General features: G+C 43.0%; 2 protein-coding genes across 11 annotated transcripts in view; one reads left to right on the plus strand and one right to left on the minus strand.

Moving 5' to 3' along the window:
• The window catches only part of DEGS2 (delta 4-desaturase, sphingolipid 2), a 35,548-nt gene extending 24,893 nt beyond the window's left edge, over window positions 1-10,655 (plus strand). For 3 of the 4 annotated variants that reach the window (XM_050337163.1, XM_050337162.1, XM_050337161.1), the window contains exon 3: window positions 6,363-10,655. In XM_050337163.1, the coding sequence (XP_050193120.1) occupies window positions 6,363-6,506 (144 nt within the window). In that variant the 3' untranslated portion in view covers window positions 6,507-10,655. The remainder of the gene's footprint in view (window positions 1-6,362) is intronic. The other variant, XR_007631640.1, reaches the window with a different exon arrangement.
• A 583-nt stretch (window positions 10,656-11,238) lies between these two features.
• EVL (Enah/Vasp-like) overlaps window positions 11,239-23,453 on the minus strand; it is a 152,006-nt gene continuing 139,791 nt past the window's right edge. For 4 of the 7 annotated variants that reach the window (XM_050337167.1, XM_050337168.1, XM_050337165.1 and 1 more), the window contains exons 6-14: window positions 22,768-22,997; window positions 22,001-22,122; window positions 19,210-19,270; window positions 17,187-17,253; window positions 15,757-15,823; window positions 15,601-15,663; window positions 13,332-13,398; window positions 12,898-12,955; window positions 11,239-11,843 (exon numbers count right to left, since the gene is read on the minus strand). In XM_050337167.1, coding sequence (XP_050193124.1) covers window positions 11,806-11,843; window positions 12,898-12,955; window positions 13,332-13,398; window positions 15,601-15,663; window positions 15,757-15,823; window positions 17,187-17,253; window positions 19,210-19,270; window positions 22,001-22,122; window positions 22,768-22,997 — 773 coding nt within the window. In that variant the 3' untranslated portion in view covers window positions 11,239-11,805. The remainder of the gene's footprint in view (window positions 11,844-12,897; window positions 12,956-13,331; window positions 13,399-15,600; window positions 15,664-15,756; window positions 15,824-17,186; window positions 17,254-19,209; window positions 19,271-22,000; window positions 22,123-22,767; window positions 22,998-23,453) is intronic. The other 3 variants (XM_050337169.1, XM_050337170.1, XM_050337171.1) reach the window with 3 other exon arrangements.

Raw genomic sequence — 23,453 nt, forward strand, 5'->3', positions numbered from 1 at the left:
CAGAAACTAAAGAGGCCTGGTCTGTCACTGGGAAAGTGCTGTGGCTTTCCTCCTTTGAAAGGCAAACCCCTTTTTGTGTATGTTTTATCAGTTGTGGGAATCAAATTTGCAAAGCCCAGGTGTCTAGGAAAGGTTTTCAATCTCCCTCCAGGTATGTAGCTGCTCTTGTGCGTTTTAATATGAGGGTTCCTCAGCAGGTGCTCACGGTGTCGGAGGTACGTGACTTCGCAGTATTACTCCTACATATAAATTCTCTGGCACAGTAGGAAGGAAACGTCTTCTGTCTCTGGGCTGATGCAGAGTTGGGGACTACTACTGCAATATCCTCATGAGGTGGAGGTAGAGCTGAGGAGTCTGAGGTTCAGTAGCTGTGACCTCCCTGCTACTGAATAGCACGTACAACTTGTGTGATGGTATATCCAAGCAAACCCTGCTGTATGGAGTAATGTTCTTCATCACAGAAATGCTGTCTGAGAGGAGATTCAAATCAAGGGGAGGTTTTCTTGTGGCATAGAAGAGAGTGGGAAGCCTCTATAGTGCCTGCAGTTCTGTTTTCATTCACCACCTTTGGTGCTGGGGATCTGTCCTGGAGAAGCTGCCTGTTCCTGGCGAGGCACAGAGCAGCTGGTACAGCAGCCCACACTCAGATGTGAAGTTCTCCTGTCAGGCACTCCCATCACTGATACACCTGATAGTTCATCTGGGAAGTGCATGGGCTTAGCTTTAGTTTCAAATGTTCAGACTTGTTAGATAGGCTTAGATACTTAGATTACCGAAATGTAAATAGAGGAAGAGAAGGAGGTTAGCTCTGTATCCTGCACAAGGGAGGTGAGTGACTAATTGAACTTGCTGGGACTGTTGCTCCAGACCTGATTGAGACCTGAAAAGCTCTTCTCCACCCACATCACAAATAGTTCAGCCTAATTCCTTGAGGCAGTGCAGCAGCTGGAAGTATCTGCCCTCCTGTGTAAAGAAGATAGACCTGTCAATGGAATTTCATGGGCTTGTGTTCCTGTGTGTTTTGCTCTTGGGCGAAACAGAGGCTTGTCCTGCTGGTGGAGGAGACACCAGACTTGTCAATCACTGTTACCTTCCAGAACTATATTGAACACTTGGAGTCTTTGACAAGTGATTAATTGCAGTTAAAAATTCTATTAAAAAGTGAAAATTCTTTGGCAAAACAGTTACTGTAGAAAATCCTTTGTCCATTAAAACATTTCTTTTCTGCAAAACGAGAAAAAAATATCTCCACCTCTTTGGTGGAAAGAAGTAAGGAAACAGATCCTTGCTGGTTAGCTTTCAACCTTGAACTCCATAACAGGTAGGAAACCTCAGTTTATTCTACACTGCTTAACCTCCCAGCAAATTCTTCACTCAGCAAAGGTCTAGTTTTTTCAGATCTTGTCTTTTAGGCACTTGAACTTGTAATAATTGAATTGTGTAATATGGATGACCTCTCAGTTAGGCTATTTTTATTTTTAATCATTGACAAGTAGAAAGTGGAATAAAGATCTTTATTTGGTTCCTGCATGATTGAGTGCAGGGGAGAAATGGGATTAGAGAATAACTGGATCTTAATCTTGGAAAGTAACTGGCTCTTCAGCTTGCTTATCAGGAAAGTAAATTCAGCTTTGTCCTTTGTTACAGGTGTGTCATTCAGAACGTTCTGAGTAATGTGTTTGCTGCTGGAAAGACCTTTACCCTAGGAGTATGACAGATTTGAAAGAGGAAGAATTAGGCTGTGCTCATAAGTTTATGGATATTAAAGATGAGTGACATGGGTGTGCAGCAAGAACTTGTCCCTCTAGTATAATAAGAGATTACACAAGAGACCATGAAATTTAACATGGTAATGAAGGACCTGCTCTAAAAAAACACCCCTATAGACTTAGAACTAAATTAGTTTTTGCATGAACTCTTATAACTATAAAAATTGCATTATTTACCAAATGATTAAAAAAGATCCATTCTTCATTATATGAAGGATTGAATATACTTATGGAGACAGGAGACTGGAGAAGGAGGAACTCACTACTGATCCTAGAAGTTGCAACAAAGCAGCAGTGTTACCGGAGGCAAACTAGTTACTCATTAAGCTTGTGGGAAAAGGAAAAGACACGGTATGAAACCAGATTTATTGGACAGACAAGACTGGAAAACATGGTAGATGTGCTGGGTTTGAATTGCAGATTTCATTAACCCTACAATGGCCAGGAGGGCTGGCTTGAGTGCCCCCCAGCCCCTGGTGGGGTTACAGGACTGTAGAGGGAACACCTGTTATATGCCTTCTAGAATTCTAAACATGATTGTACAGTTTCATGTTGTAAGGATCTCTAGTTTCTCTGTAGCCCCAGGACAAAGAGTTTGTAACAACTGTGCTGCAATACTAGGCTGGGTTTAACTCTTTTGCTTATCAGATATGATGGAGTAGGATTTGGGTCCTATCAATGTGCTCTACAAGCACAAAATCAGAAGCAAAGTTTCAGTCTAAAAGATGTGATTTCTTACCCTACCACTTTGAGCTATTTGAAGAAAAGCCTCAATATATCAGGTGCTAAGTGCCTAGTAATTGTCTTGCAGACTTTGTGATCTCTTGTTATCCTTCCCTGGTAACTTCCATTCACAAGCTAGCAATGAGTTAAGACTTACAGCTGAGATTTGTAAGGAGGAAGGGTGGGAGGAATTGAAGCAAAGGGACCATCTACAGTACACTATGGAAAGCTTGAGGAGCAGGATTTAGGAATACTTTGTCACAGTGCCATCCTCTTTTAAGACAATCTATGATCTGTCTGCAAAACTTGCTACCTGGAAATTGCCATCCTCAGGTTTTGTACTGCACCCAGAATCTGACACAGAGGGTGTCTCTTCCAGCCTCAAACATACTTAATAAATATAAAATCATAAAATCATAGAATCCTTAAGGTTAGAAAAGCTCTCCAAGATCATCGGGTCCAAACTTGGACTGAACATCACCATATCAACTTAACCATAGCACTTAGTGCCACATCAAGTCATTTCTTGAACACTTCCAGGGATGGTGACTCCACCACTTCCCTAGGCAGCCTGTTCCAATGCTTGAGAACTCTTTCAGCAAAGAATTCTTCCTGATGTCCAATTTGAATCTCCTATGAAACAGCTTGAGGTAATTTCCTCTTGTCTTGGTGCTGGTTGCCTGGGAGAAGAAAGCAACCCCCACCTTGCTACAACATCCTTTCAGGCAGTTGTGGACAGTGATAAAGGCTCCCCTGAGCCTCCTTTTCTCCAGGCTAAACAAACACAGCTTCCTCAGCCACTCCTTATATGATACTGCATTTAAAAGAGAATCTGCATTAAACCCCAATTACTTTCTGCCCTCCCACCACTCATATTTTCTGGTAGATAAGGAGATAATTCTGTTTTACATATGGAGATGCTGAAGGAAATTACAACAAATGAGATGTTTTTGTTGGGAAACTTTTGCGGATCCATTATACGAGAGAAACCACTTCTAAAATTCTTTCTTGCCACGTGAAAGCAAAATGGGAACAATTTTCCTTATCTTTTCCATAAGAAAATATTTCAGAAGTCCTCCCTCTAACTAGATTAATTAAATTTTCTCTTTTCTCCATTCCTTACTGCACTTTACCTTCTCTTCTCCAGTGTTTCTGAACATTTCATACAGTTGTCCTGGCCAGAGCACAAAGACCGTGTAAGTGGTGCCTGCCTTCCTGCACAAGGCGCTGCTGGACACAAAACCAAGCAGAGCCAAGAAACACTTCGTGTAGGTGTGAATCGCTGTCCCACTGCTGATCTGGGCTGCCACACTCCAGTGCAAGCCCCTGGTCATCTCTTGTGACCTCCTCATCCAAAACGAGCTACCACCATACTCTGTGGGAAGGCACTGAACAAGCACTCTTGAGGAACAAACAACTGCTCCACCACCTGATGCTGGCCAGCAGCTTGCCAGCCATGGCTGGGCTGCCTGCCTCCAGCATATTGTGTGTGTGAGCTCCTTTAAAATTTACTGCTGGGTATTTTGATTAATCATCCTAATTGTCAAAGAATACTTGTATTCTACATGCCTGTTTTAAGTCTGCAATCCAACTGCAGAATATGTGTATGGAATGCATCAAAGTGAAAGTTTTCAGACACACATGTTGTGTCCACCTGAGCTCTTCAGGAATATGCCCAGACTACACTGCTGTTCACGTTTGCAGAAACTATTGGGCTGAATGTAGGCAGGCTGTTTATTGGCCTCTTCTCTGAGCCATTTTTTCCTATATTGTCCCTGGGGTAATTTTTAGTTAGCCTGTGGAGCCAGAGGACACAGCTGCTGCTACCTGAGACATTGTTCTTAGGAGCTGAATTGGTTTCTACGAATCCCCAGCCTTCCACTTCCATGGGGTAATACAGAAAAACTTCATGAAGGTGAAGCTCTTGTAGTGGTCAGAATTTAAGATCAAGAGCTCTGCACAATAATGTAAACAGCTGAGAAAATATGTCTGGTTCAGTGGGCAAGAAATATATGGGGCCTTTGGAGAAAAGAGGAATTGTAGACTCACCATATGAACTTGACTAGCATAGGTGAGGGCTGAATTGCTGCTGAAAGTCAAAATTCAGGCAGAACTTCTAAAACGGAGGTAGGAGGCAAGGTCTAAGAAGCAATGTGATAGGAAATGACCCTGTCAGAGCTGTAGTAAAGCTTTTGGGGCTGGGTATCTGAGACTCTTTTTGTGTTTGCATCACTCCTACTGAGTGGCCTTCATTTGAGGGAGCTTACTGTTAAAATAGTCCTCCCTCTCATTCTGTGGCTATTCCTTTTCCCACCTGGGAAAAGGGAGGATTCACACCCAGATTCAATTATTTCTGACTGTGGTTACAGAAGGAGTACAGGGAACTAAATGTGCATCTCCAGAGATCTTACCTGGTGCCTGGAAATTGCCTTTCTTCCAATCATTGACAAATACCTTTAAGGGGAAATCCTGATATTGTCTGAATCCCATTGAAAATTAATTACTTTTGAAGTACAAAGTAATGCTTTAAAGCAGGATAGAGGAAATTATTGGGAAGTCAGAGGTATTCAGTGAAAGACAGAATACAGCCAGACCTGAACTGAATCTTCCATGTCCAGCACAGCACTACCATGCCACCAGCACCAAGAGTGTGTAGGGGCAGAGGTACAGAGGTAAAACATCTTAATGACTCTTGTACGTTACCCAACCTACCTCACAGAGGAGTGTCTGCTAGTAAGCCGAATTAATGAGGTAATTAGCAGTGAGCCATACTGGCTTATAATTTAACTTTTGCTGGGATTCTTACCTCTTCACAGTCACAATTCTGTGTTAAGATTCCACCATTACACCTCAGGTGCTGATGAGACCCTCCTGCTGGATGGCAATTTCTCTGTAAACCTTTTTATCTTCACTGGAACTCTGCACTGTGCTCAGCATAGGTGGCTTTAAAGTTCTGCTGGGTTTTTAAAGAGAGAAGTCATGCTGTCCAGCAAGACAAACTACTCTATTCTAGAGCTTTGTTTGCCTAGGAGGTGGAGCTGCAATAAAACCATGCCCAAGCAGTTAGGTGCAAGTGTACGATAGTTAACAGACTCTGCTGCTTTGTGTGTTAAAAAAACAGAGCATCTGGGTGGAGCAGGAATAATAACTGATAACTTGGGAATCCTCATAGTCCCCTGAACCCGCCAACTTTGAAACTTCTTTGTCCTCTGGTTCTGTCCTTAGTCCCACTTACAAGCACCACTCCAATGATGCACAGTGCTTCTCTGATGGCAGCAGTCTTAAGACTTGGGGATTTGTAACAGGGATGAAATTTTATTAGATTTATGATCTTTTTATGGAGAGAACAGGCCACCCCTGTGATTTCCTCTGCCTGCTGGAGGAACCTGTCTTGGATTTGCATCACAGTAGCAAAATGGAGGAAAGAAAATGAAGTGTGGGCAAGGCTGTGTCTGGTATTTTCTCAACTGGTATTTCTCTCTTACCCAGAACCCTCAAGAGAAAACTATTACAAGTGGCAGTACTAGGGCTTTAAATACAGTTGTGTTGGAGTCTTAGCAATTGGTTAGGTGGATAAGGCATTTCATTGTGGAGGTCCCACCACTTCCAAAATGAGACAAAATAGTTCTGACTGAAGGCAGCGATCCAACATCTTTCAAATTCTGACACTGTGAGGCAAAAATTACATCAGAAATCTGCAAGAAGTATCTAAATGCATTTAAGTACATCTCATTTGGCTGAACTTCAGAAGCTCACAAGCAGTAACAGGTAACTTCAGGTTATGGCTGTGCTATCAGATCTGAATGTGAAGGCTGAAACGCACCTGACGCTGTGCAACTAAACAGCTCGTTCTCTCTCTTCTTCTTCCAGGTGAAGAAGATTGCAGCAGAATATTATGATAACCTCCCACATCACCAGTCCTGGATTCGAGTTCTGTGGGACTTTGTTTTTGATGACTCTATTGGTCCTTACTCAAGGGTTAAGAGACTGTGCAAGCTGGCAAAGGAAAGCTAACGGGCTGGTCCGCCTGTGGCAGTGGGGTGTGTTTTTCATCTACATGACTTCAGTTTTCTGCAGAAATGGGAGGATCTTTGTGTGTGCTGAATTAAGGTTGGTGTATGCTGCTTAGACCAAGAGGATGAGTGTGACAATGAAGCAATTGAATGCACTATTTTAGACTACTGATTAATAAAGGATATTTGTATATGTAACCCTCAGAAGCTAGGTTAGAGTGAATTATGATAGGTGAACCTTTGGCCTAGGCTTTGAATTAACTTCCTGGGGCACATGTGCCCAAGCCTGAGTTTTGGCCTGGTCTGCAGTGGAGAATGTTTGCTGTGTGTTACATGTGACCGTGTGTGTGTGTGTGTGTGTGTGTAGTTTAGGACTGGTTTCTCCTGATGCCAGATTAGAAGTGGATGCTCTGCATGCACAGGACTGTGGAGGCAGGGAGGACTGGCATGCAGTAGTAAATGATACTCTCTGGAGAACATAAGGGTGCCTTTTGTTCAATGTCTTGTCTAATCTAATAATCTTCTGATAATTGCTAGTAACAGAGATTTTGTATATTCAATGAAATATGTTTATATTTTTGTATATTTGTATCATTATTTTAGTAGCTGCTGTTTGACCTTATTCCAGTGCTTTGTCTAAACCTTTTTGAATGCATTTCCATGAGGATCTAATACTCGCTGTAGCAAACTGACAGACCTGAACTGGGGCAGGGAGAAATCCTTCCGTTAGTCTTCCACCCGCTGCCCTGATCAGCAGCATGGATGTGCCTCTGGAGAAACTGGCTGGTCCTTTCTCATTGACCTTTTCAACCATATCCATAACTTCATGTTTCTCATCCATTTCCCCACTGTAAGCCACTTCTGGGAGTGGAGAGTTTCTAGTTTTAATTGTTCCTTGTCAAGATTTTTAGCACTCCTGATCACTTTTCTTGATCTCTATATTATACCCCTCTCTGTGCATGGGATTTAGGACGGTGTGTCAGGGAAGATGTAGAGATGCTGTGGTGGTATTTGTTCCTAACTGCTTTCATAATAATGGTAATTTTTTTCTTCTGTCATTCAAGGGGCACTGACTTGGCATTTGGGAAGCATATGATACTCCAGCTGTATAAAATTGTCACTGATGGTGTTAAGAGGATGGAATGTAAGGATGGGGCTGTTTCTTTCCCTACATCTCTTACTTGGTGCTATTGACCTTCATCTGTCATTTCTGTCATTTCTGTCATTTCTGCCAACTGGAAGACACAAATCTTTCCTGCCTGTCTTCTCCAACAATAAACTTGTGGCTATCCTCAATAATTCTGTATCATCAGTATCTTCCCAGTACCCTGGAAAGCTGGCAAAGTATTTCTTTCCTTACTAAGTGGTTAAAAGAGAGATCAGCATAGGTGCTCTTGCCTCCTAGCCCTCTATCAGTATTTTGTTTCTTCTGGAAATCCATGGCTGTAACAAAGAAACGGATTGTTGTGCAGTCTCATCAGTCTCTCAAAGTATTCAATTAGATCTGGAAAGCCTGATTTCCTCAATAAACACAATTTTTTTCCCTGCTCCAGAAGCACTGGATCCAGTGAGCCAGTCTGTCCATTCACTAGCCTGGCACACAGCCAAGCTAGCCTGCTGCAATTTGGGTTCCTCCTCCTCCATTTCCCCTTCCTCCATTTTTCTCACCCATATGATTTTGGCCAATGGGTAAATAAATACCCAGGAATGCTCAGCAGAGCAAGATCCTTTGTAATACAGGGGCTGAATACCAGTTTATTCACAGATATGGTTTTGTGCTTTTGGATAAGAAAAGGAAGAATTGGGCTTCCTCGAACACTTCAGCCTTCATGAGTTCCTCAGTGAAGAACATAGTTAAGTCATCATGTCTTAATTATTAAAGCTGCTTTTCTCCCAGAGGAAGAGTCATTGATGTAGGAACTTTGATTACCTTATTTGTATCAGGGATCCTCAGTTTTTTATTAATTTACTTCAGTGCTGCTGGCACTCTGATCACGTATTCAACTTCCTATGTCCTTAGCAGCTGTTCCTCAACTCTCCTGTCCCACTTAGCAAGTTAATATAAAAACCATAATAAAGATTATGCTATCTTCCTTGATTTGACTATTGTCCTTATCCTCTTTGATGAGTGACCTTACGCTGTAGTTCCCTTACTCAGCTGTTTCACGATGCAGTCACCTACGTGGTATACGGATTACTAGCCTAGCCTGACACAGAGGCTATGATGTGAACAGGGGCCAGCCAAAATTGTCAACTGCTTCTTAACCTGCCTCCCATCAGTATTTCTATCATGGTCCCAGCTTGCTTAGCCTGGGCAGCCCCACAGCCCTCCTGATTTGCACTGTCCATCTCAGCTGGAATTTGAAGTGGCTGGAAGCCTGCAGTGCCTGCATATGTGCAGTATGAGCTGAGTTCCAGTGTGTATGGGTGCTGCTGGAGAAGGCTGTGATCCTGTCCTCCCTGTGGACACTTGTCCTTGCTACTACCAGTAATGTTGGCAGGTGGTTTTTTTCCATAACCACAGAGCGTTTGGGTCTGGGTAAAAAGTATGTCAGGGCTGTGTACAATTTTATTCCCTTTGCTAAAAAATTGATCCAGAACTCCTTCGTTGTGTGGGCACACTAATGCTCTGGCAAGAAGGAATTATATGACAGGTCAGAGTGGAGATTAATGTCCCCTTAGCTTTCTGCTATGTAAAATGCCTCTGTTATGCCCTGTAGCAGTAGCTCAGCAGGCCCACTATGAAAGGACACCCTTGTCTACAGAGGCAACTGGCAAACCAAATTACTGTCTGGGAGGGGGAAATCCTCTGGCAGTGCCATTACTGAAAATAAGCCACCTTGTCCATCCCTGACACTGGAGCTGTAGGTCACTGGGAACCAGCAAAGTGCTTGTGATGCCAGGACTGCTCCCGTGCCCCTGTCACCCAACCTTCCCCTTCCACCCCTCGCACCTTGCTCCCACTGCTATTAAGTGGCCTTGTGCAAACTTCAGCTTATTATGTCTTAGTTACACAAGACCTGCAAAGGTGGAGGAAGAAAGTAAAAAAACCAATTTACAGCAGCTGGCTGATGTTAACAGAGGGGCACAACATATCCAGGCTGTACACTCAGCCCAAATTACAACATGGTTATTACTGACCTTAGGCATAATGCCACATTCCAAGTGAAAATGTGAACGGTGCCAGGCACCAGCTTCCTGCAGCTTAATTAGGATTATGGGACAATTTCACAGAATGGTTGTGATCTGAGAGGCAGCAGTTTTGAAAAGGGCTTGCCATCATCAGGTATGCCATTAATGGGGTTATAATTAGGAAACGCATGAGCTACTGTAAGAGATTTATACAACAGAGCGTTCTGATCTCTGCTGTTACTGATGCTTGTCTGTGTTCTTCATACTGGAGAGACTCCTTGTGGTCCTGGGGTTGCCATTCTCCAGTGCACATGGGTGTCTGTCTGCTTTAGTTCCCATGTGGAAATCTTTATCCCACTGTTTAACCTCTCTCTTGCCTTCTGCTGGCATTAAACATCTAACAAACATCAGGCTCAGTCTGCAGCTCACCACTGCATTAAACTCAGATTACTCCCGTTTCTCCCATATTTAATGTACAGCATAACCACACTGTAAAAAAGACTGATTTCTAAAAGGCAGATTAGGCTGCTTTGAAGAGCACTGAAGAACATGCCATGGTCCCCAAAACAACACAGTTAACATTTTACAGCTAACTACCAAGCACAACCCATCCTGCCTTCTCTCCTGGGTCTCCTGTAGCTGGCCAGCAGTCCCTCCTGCCTGCTGCACTGCTCCAAGAGGCCTGGGGGATGCAAGCAGGTGGACAAACATAGCCCCTCCTGGGCTGCTGCACCAGGCTCTGCTCCCAAAATCATTTCTGGGGCCTGGCTTTTAAAACAAAATCTTCATGAAAGCCTGAACAAGGAAAGGAGCTTGGAAAATATTTGACAGATTTCAGTAGCTGAGCTCCAATCTCTTGCCTTTTGCACAAAGTTTTCAAGAAGATGGTATCAAGATGACTGCCACGTAAAGCTTGTGCCAAACTAAATTAAGCAGAAATTCCCAAGATTTTGCTGTTGGAAATAATGGCTGTAAAGAAAAAACTGTATGACCTGAAAGATATGATGGGGTATGTGCTGTTAAGTGTTTGGTGTCCTGTATTCCTGTATACTTATCTTGGATAATGCTCAAGACCTGCACAAGATTAACAAATGATTTCCCTTATGCCTCTAGTCAGCAGTGTCGTGCCAGTGATTTCACCTTGCATCCTCCTAATGCCTTTGGTAGCCTTGTTCTGCATAAACACCTCCCTTTTACTACTGGAAGCCTGAAGGAGTGCAGGTGATGGGACCTGTGATGGCTGAAGATGCAGTGGGACACGTGGTCGTGGCCCGAGAAGAGCTGTAGGCCACTCTCCCTCACTGACTTTGGCAAGAAGCTGCCGAGGTTGTGGCAGCCTGGCTGCAGGAGGTGGTGCTCAGCTGGCGATGAGAGAGGGCTGGGCAGGTGAGAGCCACGTCTCGCTGTGAGAGAAGGCAGAGCTGTGGCCACTGCACCAGCCATGAACTCAGCCACGAACTCAGGTTCTCTCCTCATGCTCTGCAGCGCTGGCCAGGCAGAGTGATCCTCAGTGATCCTCAGTCACCTTCCCCTGATTGCCAACCCAAGTGACCTAAAAGTGCAGGAGCTCAAGGGACAAAAGAAACAAAGAAAGGCAGGGCCATGTGGACAATAAACAGTTTATTACCAATATGAACACAGATACTGTGATGCACTGACGTACCATTTTTTAATATTGTGATAACTCTGAGACAAAGAACTTGTTGGCTGACAACTAAACATGTCTCTCTTCTGGTGATGCCTCAATACGTTTCTGTTGGCAAAGGATCTTCATTTACATTGCAGACTACTAGTAAAATTACTTTGAAGTCACCTATCAAAAGCAAATGGTTCACGTGTGTTCTTATCTACTACTAAAAAGAAAGGTAATACATTTAAATAAGCAAATACAAAATACAAAAAAGGCTGACAAATCCAATGTGCAGTGTCAGATGAAATCTAAAAAATCCGGAAATTTAAAATTTAATAATCTTTAGATTAAGACTTTTAAAATGAAGCGAATCCAAGGCAGCAGCAAGCTTCAAAGTGTGCTGAGTCTGCTAATAAAAAGGGTGTAAGAACAAAGACAGTGCCGGTGTCCTCTCTCACCATCTTGCATGACCTTGGTACACTTAGAAATGATCCGATCTTCCTAGCATTCTTAGTACCGTCCAAATGCTTTGCAATCATTATGTTGTACTGATTCTACTCAACTCCTGCCGTATGGCTAGAAAACCAAACCAAAAAGTTAGTGCATAATGTTACATCCAGGGTGATGGAAAATGCTAAGTACAGAGGTTGCAGAAAGTACACGCTGGTAGAAGGATGAGTGGAGGGTAAAAGGATGAGTAAGGGTAAGCAGTCAGCTGTTGGCTTGCAAACTGCAGTGCTACTTTAAGAAGTTGCATCTGTGGTGTATGTGAATGCCTTATTTTGCACTGGAATGAACTAGGGAGGCTCTGAGGGCCAAGCTGCTGGGACGGGAGCTTTTGTGCAAGGGCCTCTTCAACTGCAAACTGCCCCGAGGTTTTGTGAGCACACAGGTCTAGAGAAAGGGGACAGGGAATGGCTTTTAGCTGCTTTACAGTCTCCTCTTTTGCCCTTCTGTGTAATCTAAGGTGGGGAGTACAGCATGTGGACATGCACCCTTCATATGCCCTAATGTGGGCTTCGAATAGGAATTTCACCGTGCATTTCAACAATGGCCCTGAAAAATACTTTCAGTTGTATATTGCAAAGCAATTTATAAAAAACTACTGATACATTTGGTACAGCTGCTGTATTTTTCAATGAATTATAAAAATGCATGGCTATTTGGAAAGCTGTGACCAAATGAAGGTTCTAAACTAGCTCTTCAAGCACAGAAAGCCTACAGAAGATTTTTGGGAAGGATTTTCAGTGAGCTACCTTTGTCCCCTCCTCATCCTGGACCTGTGTGGCCAGCTAGTTACAAGATTTTACGCTTGCTGACTGTGATAAAATGATGTGCCATGGGCTATGGGCAGGCTCTTTCTCACCCTCCCACCTGTGAGAAACACCAGCCAGTGAATTTCTCATAGGTTGGTGGTAAAAATGCTCATCAACAGCATAATAAAGGACGTAAACACAATGTTATGGTCAGAGCTCAGATAAGGTAGATGCTTGTTCTTCAAATGTGTGTATAAATCAGAGCTGCTCAGAGAAGTCTGAAAACACCAGGGAACTCTCTGCAGTTCCTATCATCTTATCTATGGGAAATTAGTCATAAAGATGAGAAAAATAATAATTTTTCTCTTTCTTACCATCAATTATCTCCTCTTTCACTTTGTGTAACTCTCTTACAACTTCCTCCAATATTTCCTGATGAGACAAAACACAAGTCAGCTGCTCAGAATTTCCTTCTAACTGGTGGAAGAAAATGCAAGTTTAACACGGTTGTGCTTGTCCCCCGCCTCCACTGCTGATCAGAGCCTGGCACTACTAACAGCTACTTCTGCACTCCCAGGCATGGATGCAGAAGGTGCTGGCATATTTATTTGCACATTTCTGTACACACATATTGATGAAATAGCAGTGAGATTGTGCTCTCTTGCTGCTCACCAGCTAGCCCTTCTCTAAGCACCTATTTATAGAGGAAATCAGAAGACTGAACAGCTGTTTTGCTTGTACAGCGCATGCATGGGGGAAAATGGGTAGCTCATCGAATCTCTTAAGTGGAAATGGCTTTTTCACTCACCTGTTTCATTCGATCAAAATCTAAGGCATCCATAGCCACATCATTGCTGCTGCTCACTGGTTTCATCCTTGAGAAATGCAAGAAGAGCATAAAGAACCCCAGTTAGTTCCTTGCAGTGCATGCTAAGCTACACCTACCTGATGGTGTGGAGGAAATCCACCCCAGAGCAGGAGCACCTGTGTTCCAGTGCTGGACAGGAGACTCTTTGACATGTTGCTCAAGAGCATTTGGCAGCCAGGGAGCAGCACTGCTCCCATATATGCACAACCTGACCCTCAAAGATGCTGTGAAATTTCTCCCATTGCAGACATATTCGAGGGAGCACAAAGACTGCACTGAAACGATTTTTTTTGCCTGTTGAACAATGTGTTTCATTACAGCGTTTGCAATTTGCAAGCTACACGTCTGGTTTTCTCTCAGTCTGTTTTCTGTACAGCAACCCTGTCTTGGCAACCTAGGCTTTAACTGGGGGCTAAAGTAATAGTAGGTTACAAGTTAGAAAAATATAATAGGGAAAATAATAAGCCACTAATCCTTTCCCTGGAAAACGTGACTTAGTCAAGTGTGGTTTCTCGATAGCTTTATGTATCACAGTCAGTTTTTACTGACCCAGAAACAAAGCCACTCTGGCCTTAATGACTGGTACACCTGAGTTTTATTGGTCTTTCAACATGATATTAGTCAGTGGGCTGAACTCTGATGACATCTGATAAAATAAATTAAGGAAGCAGAAGCTGCTTGCCTTTCTCTTTTAATCAGTAACTCTAGGACATTTTAAAAAACTAATCATGCTATACAAAGGCTTCAAATAACCTTGCCATCATCTTTGAGCCCAAAATGGGGGCTGGTGGAGATTCTGCTGCTCCTGAGGGTTCCTTGATCTTGCAACATTTCCTTGGGAAACCTTGACGTGTGTTCTACCATCACACAGCTAAGCTGGGAGTTAAGACAGATACAGCTGCCATCAAACTAATCAGGAACAGAAACAGGTCACCACTGAGAGCTTTAGAAATTTGCCCCACTTACCCCACAGAAATCTTTTCAAGCAAGCACTACTACTTCTGAGCACTACTTCAGGGGCTAAATTAGGAAAGCATTTTTTCCCACTGAACTCCTCCTACCCGGATGGAATAGTGTTATAGAAGACAGCTAGTGAAACATGATGGCTGCTTTCAATAGCCCTCATTTCATTCCCATTTGCAAGGAGAAAGAACAGTCTTTCTGCATCTATGTGAAACTCGTATTTTCCTAGAATCAACATATTTCACTGCTTTTAGGAGGGCTGGCAAAACTGTATTTTGCTACAGTAACACAGATGCATCCCTCTGAATGTTTGGGCAGGGCATGTTACAGCATTTGTAATACACAAGCAAGCATGTGCAGATAGTTGCCATTGGCAACTTTCTCTCCAGACTATCAGCACTATCATATACCTAATAACGTAAAATTTTGCATATCTTTGCAGTAAATGCTAAACATATCTAAGCCTGTGTTCTGCCTCCCTATTCAGTGTCCAGTAATACTGGGTGGCCCTCAACCAGCACTGGAAGCAAACCTCTCTTTAGCTGTCCAACATCAAACCTTTTCTCAATCTCTGTGACTAAAAACATGGGCGCTGATCCTGCAGCTTGGCTTTTCTGACTGAAAGGACTTCTGGAGTCCTACTTTAGGTTTTGCTGGCTTTTGACACCTGCTAGTTTTTGAACCCCATATGTCTGAATGCCTTATCTGTTGCTGCACCTTTTTACAGCTTGATTTTATTGATTTACTGCACCGAGCTTTGCTCTCCTTTCTTATGCACCCACTGCACTTGCATGGGTGGAAGAATAACTTCCCTTATCCCAACTGCAGGCTCTTCAGATCACTTCTGCTTTTGCACTTCTATTTCTGCAGAGGTTGGGCAATGAGAGCTTCACCTATTGGCAGGGTCATCCTGAAACTGCTGTAAAAAGATGCTCCAAAACCTGCCTTCCACATGGCACAGCACCGCCAAGCCCCTGTCTCTGATTCACACACACAGATGGTTTAAGCACTTGCTTCAGTGTGATTAACATCTGTGATGCCTGTGCCCAAGTGAGCAGGGGGCTCTTTCCATGGAACAAGCCTTTGACACAACACACTTTAACTTCACACTCTGTGCAGCAACAGACAAAGCACATTGTAAGGGAATGAGTAAAAGACTTGAGGGAAGACGAACATCAGTGCTGAATGACGGGATTAACCAAAGGACAAGCCAAGACAGTTAAGAAGCCAGGCTGTTAGCCAGTACCTAGAAGACACGTGGGATTGTGTGGGGCTCTTAGCTTCACAGCTCTTCGCCACTGATGGATTTCTACAGCAATGGAATGAAACGAGACATGAGTTGTGCACGTGCCACAGGGACAGCATGACCATCCCAGCCACAGGGACACCCCGTGCAGCTCACCTAGAAAGTAATGAAGATACAGGCTTTTCAACAGAATTGCTCCTTTCCCATGGCTTCTTCCCAGAGTCTGAAAAGCAAACACGAAAAATTAGTTTATTATTTTGCTCTAACACTAAAAATGTCTTGAAGTTGATTGTCTTACACAGTTAGGATGAGTGACTTAGAAAAACCAGGAAAGTGGGATTGCTGAAGGAGTGCAGTTGCCTACATTACAGGGAAAGCATTGGCAAAAATCTGCTTAGTGATCCCTTTAATTAGGGACTGGATAGTTAAACAGTACTAAAAAGATATGGTATTGGAACACTAGGAGGAAAAGCATAAATCACTTCTATTAGGAAATACAGGGTAATTGCTGCAAGACTTATTTTATTCAGTACAAGACTTATTTATATTTTAAGTTAAAAGATCTTGGTTTATTGGCTGCAGAGTTGGCAGAAAATGCAGGTGTATCTAAAAACAGGGCAGTGAGACCCCACTATGCAAATCTCCACAGAGAATTTATTTAACGTTGACTACATTTCTGATTCACAGAACATTCCCAAAAGCTGCACTTTACATAACCCTTGTTACTGAAAGTGCTTACTATGGTCCCATTCTCCTTCTAAAATAAAGTGAACTGTTTCAGGGACTTGAGTAACATACAGCATTATACGCAAGGATTTGCTCCTCTGTGAGGTCCTGAAAAGGCCTTTAAAGGTCTCCTCTGTGAGGTCCTGAAAAGGCCTTTCCTGGGCACTCCCAGGAAATCTCTAGATCTTGTTCCTCATTTATGTGCACCTTTCTCCTGGCTTCTTCTCCTTCCCTTGCACAGCACACAAGTCATGGCTTTGTTCCAAAAGGAAGTTGGAATGGTTAAATACTCATTCCCTTGGGAGAGATTTCTTTCAGCATGCATGAAAGCCAAGATTGACGCAAGGATGAATGTGACTGCTTGCAGCTCATCTACTCAGATACAATTATTTCAGTTAATTGCAGGAAAAACATATTCTGGGGGCTCCTTAATTTCATCTAGTAACTCTCAGGATCAGCCTTATTGCAACAAGCTACTAGGTTAAGGAAGGATAGCAGACTGAGATCCAAACCTCAGCGATAGCAATCAGGACATCTACACTACAAAAAGTAAAATAATACATTAAAAAATCCCCTCAATCACCTACTGATTTAGGTGCACAATGTTGAAGACACAGATCCTCAGCTACACAACTGGACCCCATTAACTAAACTGGCTGTATTGCAGTTTTCTTGGCTGTGAAGCATATAAAATCATAATTTCTTGCTAAGTACAGTTTTTAAAACAATAACTATTCAGGAATTTTTCTGTTAATTACTGCTGCTGCACTCAGAAGAAGGACAATAAATCCAGAGCCTAGAGGTGGTGGAGAAGACTAGATTATGAAGATGATTACAACACTAGTAGTTGGACTTAATACCTGACGAATTTTGCTGCTGCTGGGCAGAGCCTCGTGTACTGGTTGAAGGAGAGGTGCTAGCATCATCCTATAAAGAGAAAAACAGGACATCACTGAATTTTGGAGACGAAGCACAGAGTCATCTTCTACTCTGGAGAACAGCTGCAGCACGTGTGGTACAAAAGCAAGTTTCCTCCAACCATGTCCAACAGGCACTGCTGCCAAGGTATGGGCTCAAGGCCATTTAAACTTTAACTTTTCTTTCCCTTTAGAATGGCAAAATACATCATTTTTATTTTAGCTAATATGGACAACTTTTCAGGATTACACTCAATCACTCTTATCTCCATATACTCAACCAGGCTGAAACCACTCTAAAGTGCTGTCTGCTGTTGCCTAAATACAAACCATCCATTTTCCAAATTTAGAAACTCTCCAAGATACGGATACTGAGCCATCTGAAGGAACCGTATCTCAGATTCCAGCCTTTCAGCCCAGGACAGCCACTGGTATCAGTGAGAGGAGTCCAGGTACTAGAATAACGTAACTAAATCAATCAGGATTCCTCTTAAGTAGAAGATTAAACACTTATCACAGATTTGGACTCTTTTGTTTGGGATTTATGTGTGACAGATCATAAAGCATTCATCCATATGTTTGACATGACAGTATTATTTAGCAGCCCTCAAAACATGATCAGGCAAAGCATGAGCTATGCATTGTAAAATGGAATTGCACCCAGTTTGATAGAAGATACTCTGACCACAGAATGTGCTCAAGATACAAATTAGATGCTCTCTAAAACACCTTTCTAAACAGTTTGGTGCTACCGAAAAGTTTGATTGGGGATATAAACTAGTGTAGAGCTTCAAGGAGAGAGAAGAAGGCACAGAAAGACAGCAGAGGCTGAATAGTTAGAAGCCAAATGGTGCCTTTCATCTCCAAGTATATGGTTCAAAACCAGCTCTGGGGCAAGATTAAGAGCAATGGTTGCATAGCGGGTTCAACAGGCAAATTCCATGCTTGAAACATCCCTCAAGGAACATGCAAAAAATTCTGCAGTTCTCCCTAAACAGTGCAAAGTGCTTATTCCTGCTCTTGCTACAGACCTTTCAGCCTGGGGCGAGACCTACATTTTCTGAATGGATTTTCTACTGTCTTTGGGGGGAACATCTCTATATAGGTAACTGAGGCACACAGCCATGGCAGAAAGCCTTCATAAGGGTACTGGCTATCAACAGGAATGCCGAATGAGCAGCAGCCCAGAAAAGCACCACGTGGGAAGGGACATAGTGCAAATCCTGCCCTCTCTTGAAACAGGAAAGATCTTCTATGCTTTACTAGTTCAATGGGTAAAAAAGTGTTTTCATCTGCATGTTGAACTCAAAATTGCTGCATCAAGTTCAGCCTCCTGACTGCAACAAATAAAACCTCCTGTATAATTGCTTTTGTGGACAATATACCGAGAGAACAGCTAAAACAGAAATGAATCAAAGTTCCCCCAAATTGTCCAAATTCTATCTCATTTTAGTGTAGGTATCATGAACACATATTTTGACTTTTGAATGGTCTAATGGTTAATACGCTGTTTATCCTTCATTCCCCCCAGACATGTTCATTGTGCACTCGGGTCTGAAGTGAGCTGGTTCTCACTTGGCGTGGAGGTTGGCAATCCAGAGTTACATCCCACGGTTGAGGATCCACTTCAGTTTAGCTGAAGCCTCAAGTGTAAAATAAGAAACTTGAACTTGATCTCAGTTTGACTTGCCAGAAGGTTCAATGCATCTTCTTAAAGGGCAAGAATCTACCACCCCTTACAACATTCGGATCAGACCATGAGAAAGTGCCTGGTTTGGACTTTGCCTATGAATAAAGCGACAATTCCTGTTTATAAAGTGCTGTTCCCAGGAAAGGTGAAAGCAGTTACATTCAGCTTTTGATTGCACGTGCATGTCCATTCCTGGATCCCACACAGTGAATGAGGACAGGACTTTGCCTTACAAGGAATCTGCAAGAGCACAATAGTGAGGAGTCTTTCACTTACGTTTTGGCTTTCCTCTTCCCTTTTGTCAGCTGGCTTGTCTGACTGCGACGCTGCTTTCCTCCTTTGCAAAGGAATGCGAGAGAGAACACACAGTCAACCCTCTAGAAACACATCCACGTGGGAAGACTGATTCAGGCTTTGGTAGGAGTTACTATTTATATAGTTCATCCTCGGGAATGGCTGGATGTGTTCAGTTGCGTAGGACTGGGGTGGAGGTGAGGAATCCAGGCCCCAGCAATATAACTCAGGAAGAGGGGTAATATTATGAGGCAACGTTTAACAGAGGAACACAGGGTGCAGAGCAAAAGGAAGTGTACTGAAGGAGGAAGGAAGCACAGTTGGGTATGAAACTGGGTGAGAAAGGGATGGCTTCTCCCCAGGACTCAGGAAGTTGTGTCTCCTGGGTCTTACATGGGAGGAACAACTCAAACCCTCAGAGGGGTTTCTGAGGACCAGTCATCCCCCTCGCCCCTCCCAGGTGGCTCAGATGGGTATTGCAGTGATGACACTGTTCTCAGTCAACTCCAGACATCCAATTTCCCATTTTAGACAATTAGGGGAACTGCAGCTCAAGCCTCCACATGGATTTTGGTTGTGCTGAACTTTTACCCTTATCCACCTGTGAACACTATCCTTAGCAGATGTTTTGTAAAACATCAGTATGACAGGTTTTTCATTTAGTCTTGCTTCTGAAGAGAACAACATTCATCTCACATTTAAAAAAATCCCAAGTGGTACTAAGAAAGGTTTCTGAGAAAAGCCACACTGGAAACACAATTTGGAGGATTTGATGAAAATTTGACCAAAAAACCACAAACAGATGAGTATGTGTCTGTAGGACACTGTGCTCTGTGGGAATTATTTCCAGATATTCCACTGCATTAATAAGTTTATTAGATTGGTAATAATTTTTGTAGTCTTTCCCTAGTATTTGCCTGATTCTTGTAATGAAAAAAAGTTACAATTATTACAAATCTAAGTGAGAGAAATATTTGCCAGGGTGAGACCAGTGTTAGATTTATGTCCTGCAACGAACTTAACTGGGCTGGAAATGACAGTGGTTTGTGAGTTCATTATTTTGTTTGCACTTCAGTCCCGAGGCAAAGGGCTGCTCTCAGGGGGCCCACTAAATCTAGAGAGTGGTATTTTATAGCACCTGAACTCTCAGAAGCATTTTCCTCAGTTACTTACTAAGCATTAGACATATTCCCTGTTTCTGAGCCTGGGGTTTACTGCTCAGAAAAGGCCCCCTGAGATCCCATGCTCATTACTCTGTGATTTCTGTATTGAACATGTTCAGTTTAAAAAAACATTTTTTTACCTCCTCATAAGACTAGGTTAGGAAGGCAGGTAAGAACAACCTGAAACACAATGTCAGGTTCTTCCTTTCTCTGTGTCATCACACAAAAAAGGGGTTTGCAGCCAAAAGAAGTCCTGTCAGTATCAGTTTAACTTCAGGTGCCCAGATTGCACCCTTGACTGACACTTGCATATTTCCAATTACTTCCATGGCTTTGTGAAGCAAAATTTAGGGGACAATTGTGTTGCTGTCAACTCCCTGGGAAAGTATTTGCAGCTCAGTTATTTTCAGCGTAGAGGCAGCAGAGTGCTCATGGCAGTGTGAGTGCTTTTGCTAAGGTATCAGGGAAATTTGACCCTGAATACCTGAATACATAAGATCCCACTGCCAAAAACCATACTGGAGTGCATCTTTGACTAGAAACACAGAAGTGTGTACAATTTCTATATCCAAACATATGAGATGCCCATTCAGCTTGCTTGCTTGAACAGAGCTTCTAGTCACCAAACCTTACTTCGCTTTCAGACAACTGCCTGATATGGAGCAGCCCAAGAACCAGTAAAAACTATTAAAAGCTGTCAAGCTATTTTAATTCTGAAAAGAAAAAAAATTATCTATTTGTTTCTTTATACTGCTTGCAACTTTTTAGAGTGTTGTGTATTTATTTAATACTTTCCAAAGGATTACATCTGAAGTCAACGTTCAGAATTCTTTCTGAAATGAACAGGACATGGAGGAAAGTTTGAATCAAATCCTTTGAGCTGGGAACTGTCTTTATACTAGAAAACATTATTTAAAAACTCCATCTCTGCATACTCTACAACTGTACCTGCCCCTCATTATTTTATTCATCTTTTTCCTTCACTATTCTTAAGTTAAAAAAAATTAGACCTAAAAATAAAGCATCTAACACTAGGAACTTGGGAGCCTGACAGAACATTACTGGTGAAATAAGGGGAAAAGAGAAAAAAAAATTAGAAAAATTGAGTGCCTTTTAACAGCTGGTAGCTTGATACATCACAACTTGCTTTAGTGGAGAATAACTAGGCTAGTCTGTCTGAAACACACTGAGAATTAATAATAGTTTACCTGCCAAGGTGTTTTCCTTTTATTGCAGCTGTGTTTTTATTTTTGGGCTCAAGGTCCTGAATGTGTGATATAAAGAATGATTTGTATAAATTCCTTTTGCAATTTACTCTTACTGAAATCATTAACTTTGAAATAGATCTAGTAAAATGGCAAAAGCCCAGAGGATACATTTATCACCATCTTTGAAAGCTACCACACTGCAGGATCTGCTACAGCAGCTACACCCCACCAGATACCACTGCTGCAACACCTTTCATATTAAAGGCCAGGCAATATTGGCATCCAACATCTATGCAGGACCTGTCGAACTGCAAAGAAGCACCAAAGTGACCCAAATGACAGCACCTTTTTCCACAAATTGCCGCAGATCTCATGGGGCTTACTTCAAGTGTGAGTACAAACCTTTTTGCCAGTAATTTATTCATTTCTTCCATTAGTCCTCCTCCGCCTCCTCCACTACTTGTTCGATTGGCATCGCTCTTAGAGACCCCACTGGGGCTGGATCCTCCTGAACCATCTTCTGGCTTAAGACAGAAATGAACATTGGAATTAATGAAAGGTTTCCTTTACAAACACACCCTTAATGATTACTTTTCTTAAGTATTAAGAACAGTGATCACAATCACATCTCGAAACCAGAGATAAAGATGTGTTCTGCCTTGGGAAGAAGACCCACATGAACCCTTACTAAAATAAAGAAAGGTCTGGGTGAGGCAATTCTATGGGCAAGTGATGAAAAAACCCACAGTGCTGTTTATTCATGGTTATGCTTATGCATGGTTAAGCAACCCTTACCTAAGTGGACACCTATTGACATGAAGCCTCAAAAGTCTGCACTAGTTTTTGTAAGCATAGTGTAGTTCTAACCACTTATAAAAACTGAAAACACTAACAAACAGTACAACGGTGGACTTTGCTGAAGAAATGAAATCCTGGCAATGTCAGAACTTGCAGCCATTTGCTAATTAACATTTTCTGAAGGGTGTAGAGTCCAGCAGACAAATCCTGCTCAGCTTTATTTTCACTGCAAACTCACATTTAAAAGTCCACCCAATGGTCAGCTGAGGCGTGTTTCACCATGTTTCAAGCTGGATTTGCAGGCCATTACACCCAGCTGTGCCAGGCTTTCCTGCAGCAGAGAAGGGGGAATCTCAGTGGCACCTCCTTACCCGTTGAACTCTCCTTAGTTTGGCACCAGCCAGAGCTGCTGCGAGCCCTGACACTGACCCATCTTCAGTGCCAGCCCCTTGGCCGGCGCCGGATGGCAGCGGGGGCGGTGGGGGGGGCGCGGCTCCCATGGGTGGCGGAGGGACTGGGGGGGGTGGCGGAGGTGGGGGCCCCCCAGATGAAGCAGGGATCACAGCAGCACCACTGGGGTGACCAGGTGGAAGTGTTGGGCCTGAAATGCAGAGAACAGGAATTAGATGTGAAGCACTGTCTCCTCCAGCCCGTGGACAAGGTCATGTTCCCACCCCCTAGGCCATGACCTGACTGCAGGACGAGAGATCAGTTCAAGGAAGCACCATGCACGTGGAAGAATGCGAATGGTGTTTGTATCAATGGTCAGTCAGCTACAGTTGTGACCTCCTGCGAGACCCTGCCACTGACAAACGAGCCTTCTCCCTCTTCTCCCTGGCCGGGCTAGTGTTCTATTCTGTGTCAAAATCAAAATATGGGCAACGCTTCCCAATTCGTAAGTGGCATATTCTTCTGCTTCTCCCATAGCTTTCTACATCACATCAGTGAACTCCATGGACTTCAGTTAACATCAGCTTTTCACAAGAATCATGGGTTATAGTGACACATCCTCCTTTCTGTTGAACAGAAGGTGTGTGGCCTCAGCCAGTTTTGCAAA

This window comes from Myiozetetes cayanensis, unplaced genomic scaffold, assembly GCF_022539395.1.
Source record: "Myiozetetes cayanensis isolate MyiCay16 unplaced genomic scaffold, myiCay2020 scf6-25, whole genome shotgun sequence".
In the NCBI taxonomy this organism is placed as follows: Eukaryota; Metazoa; Chordata; class Aves; order Passeriformes; family Tyrannidae; genus Myiozetetes; species Myiozetetes cayanensis.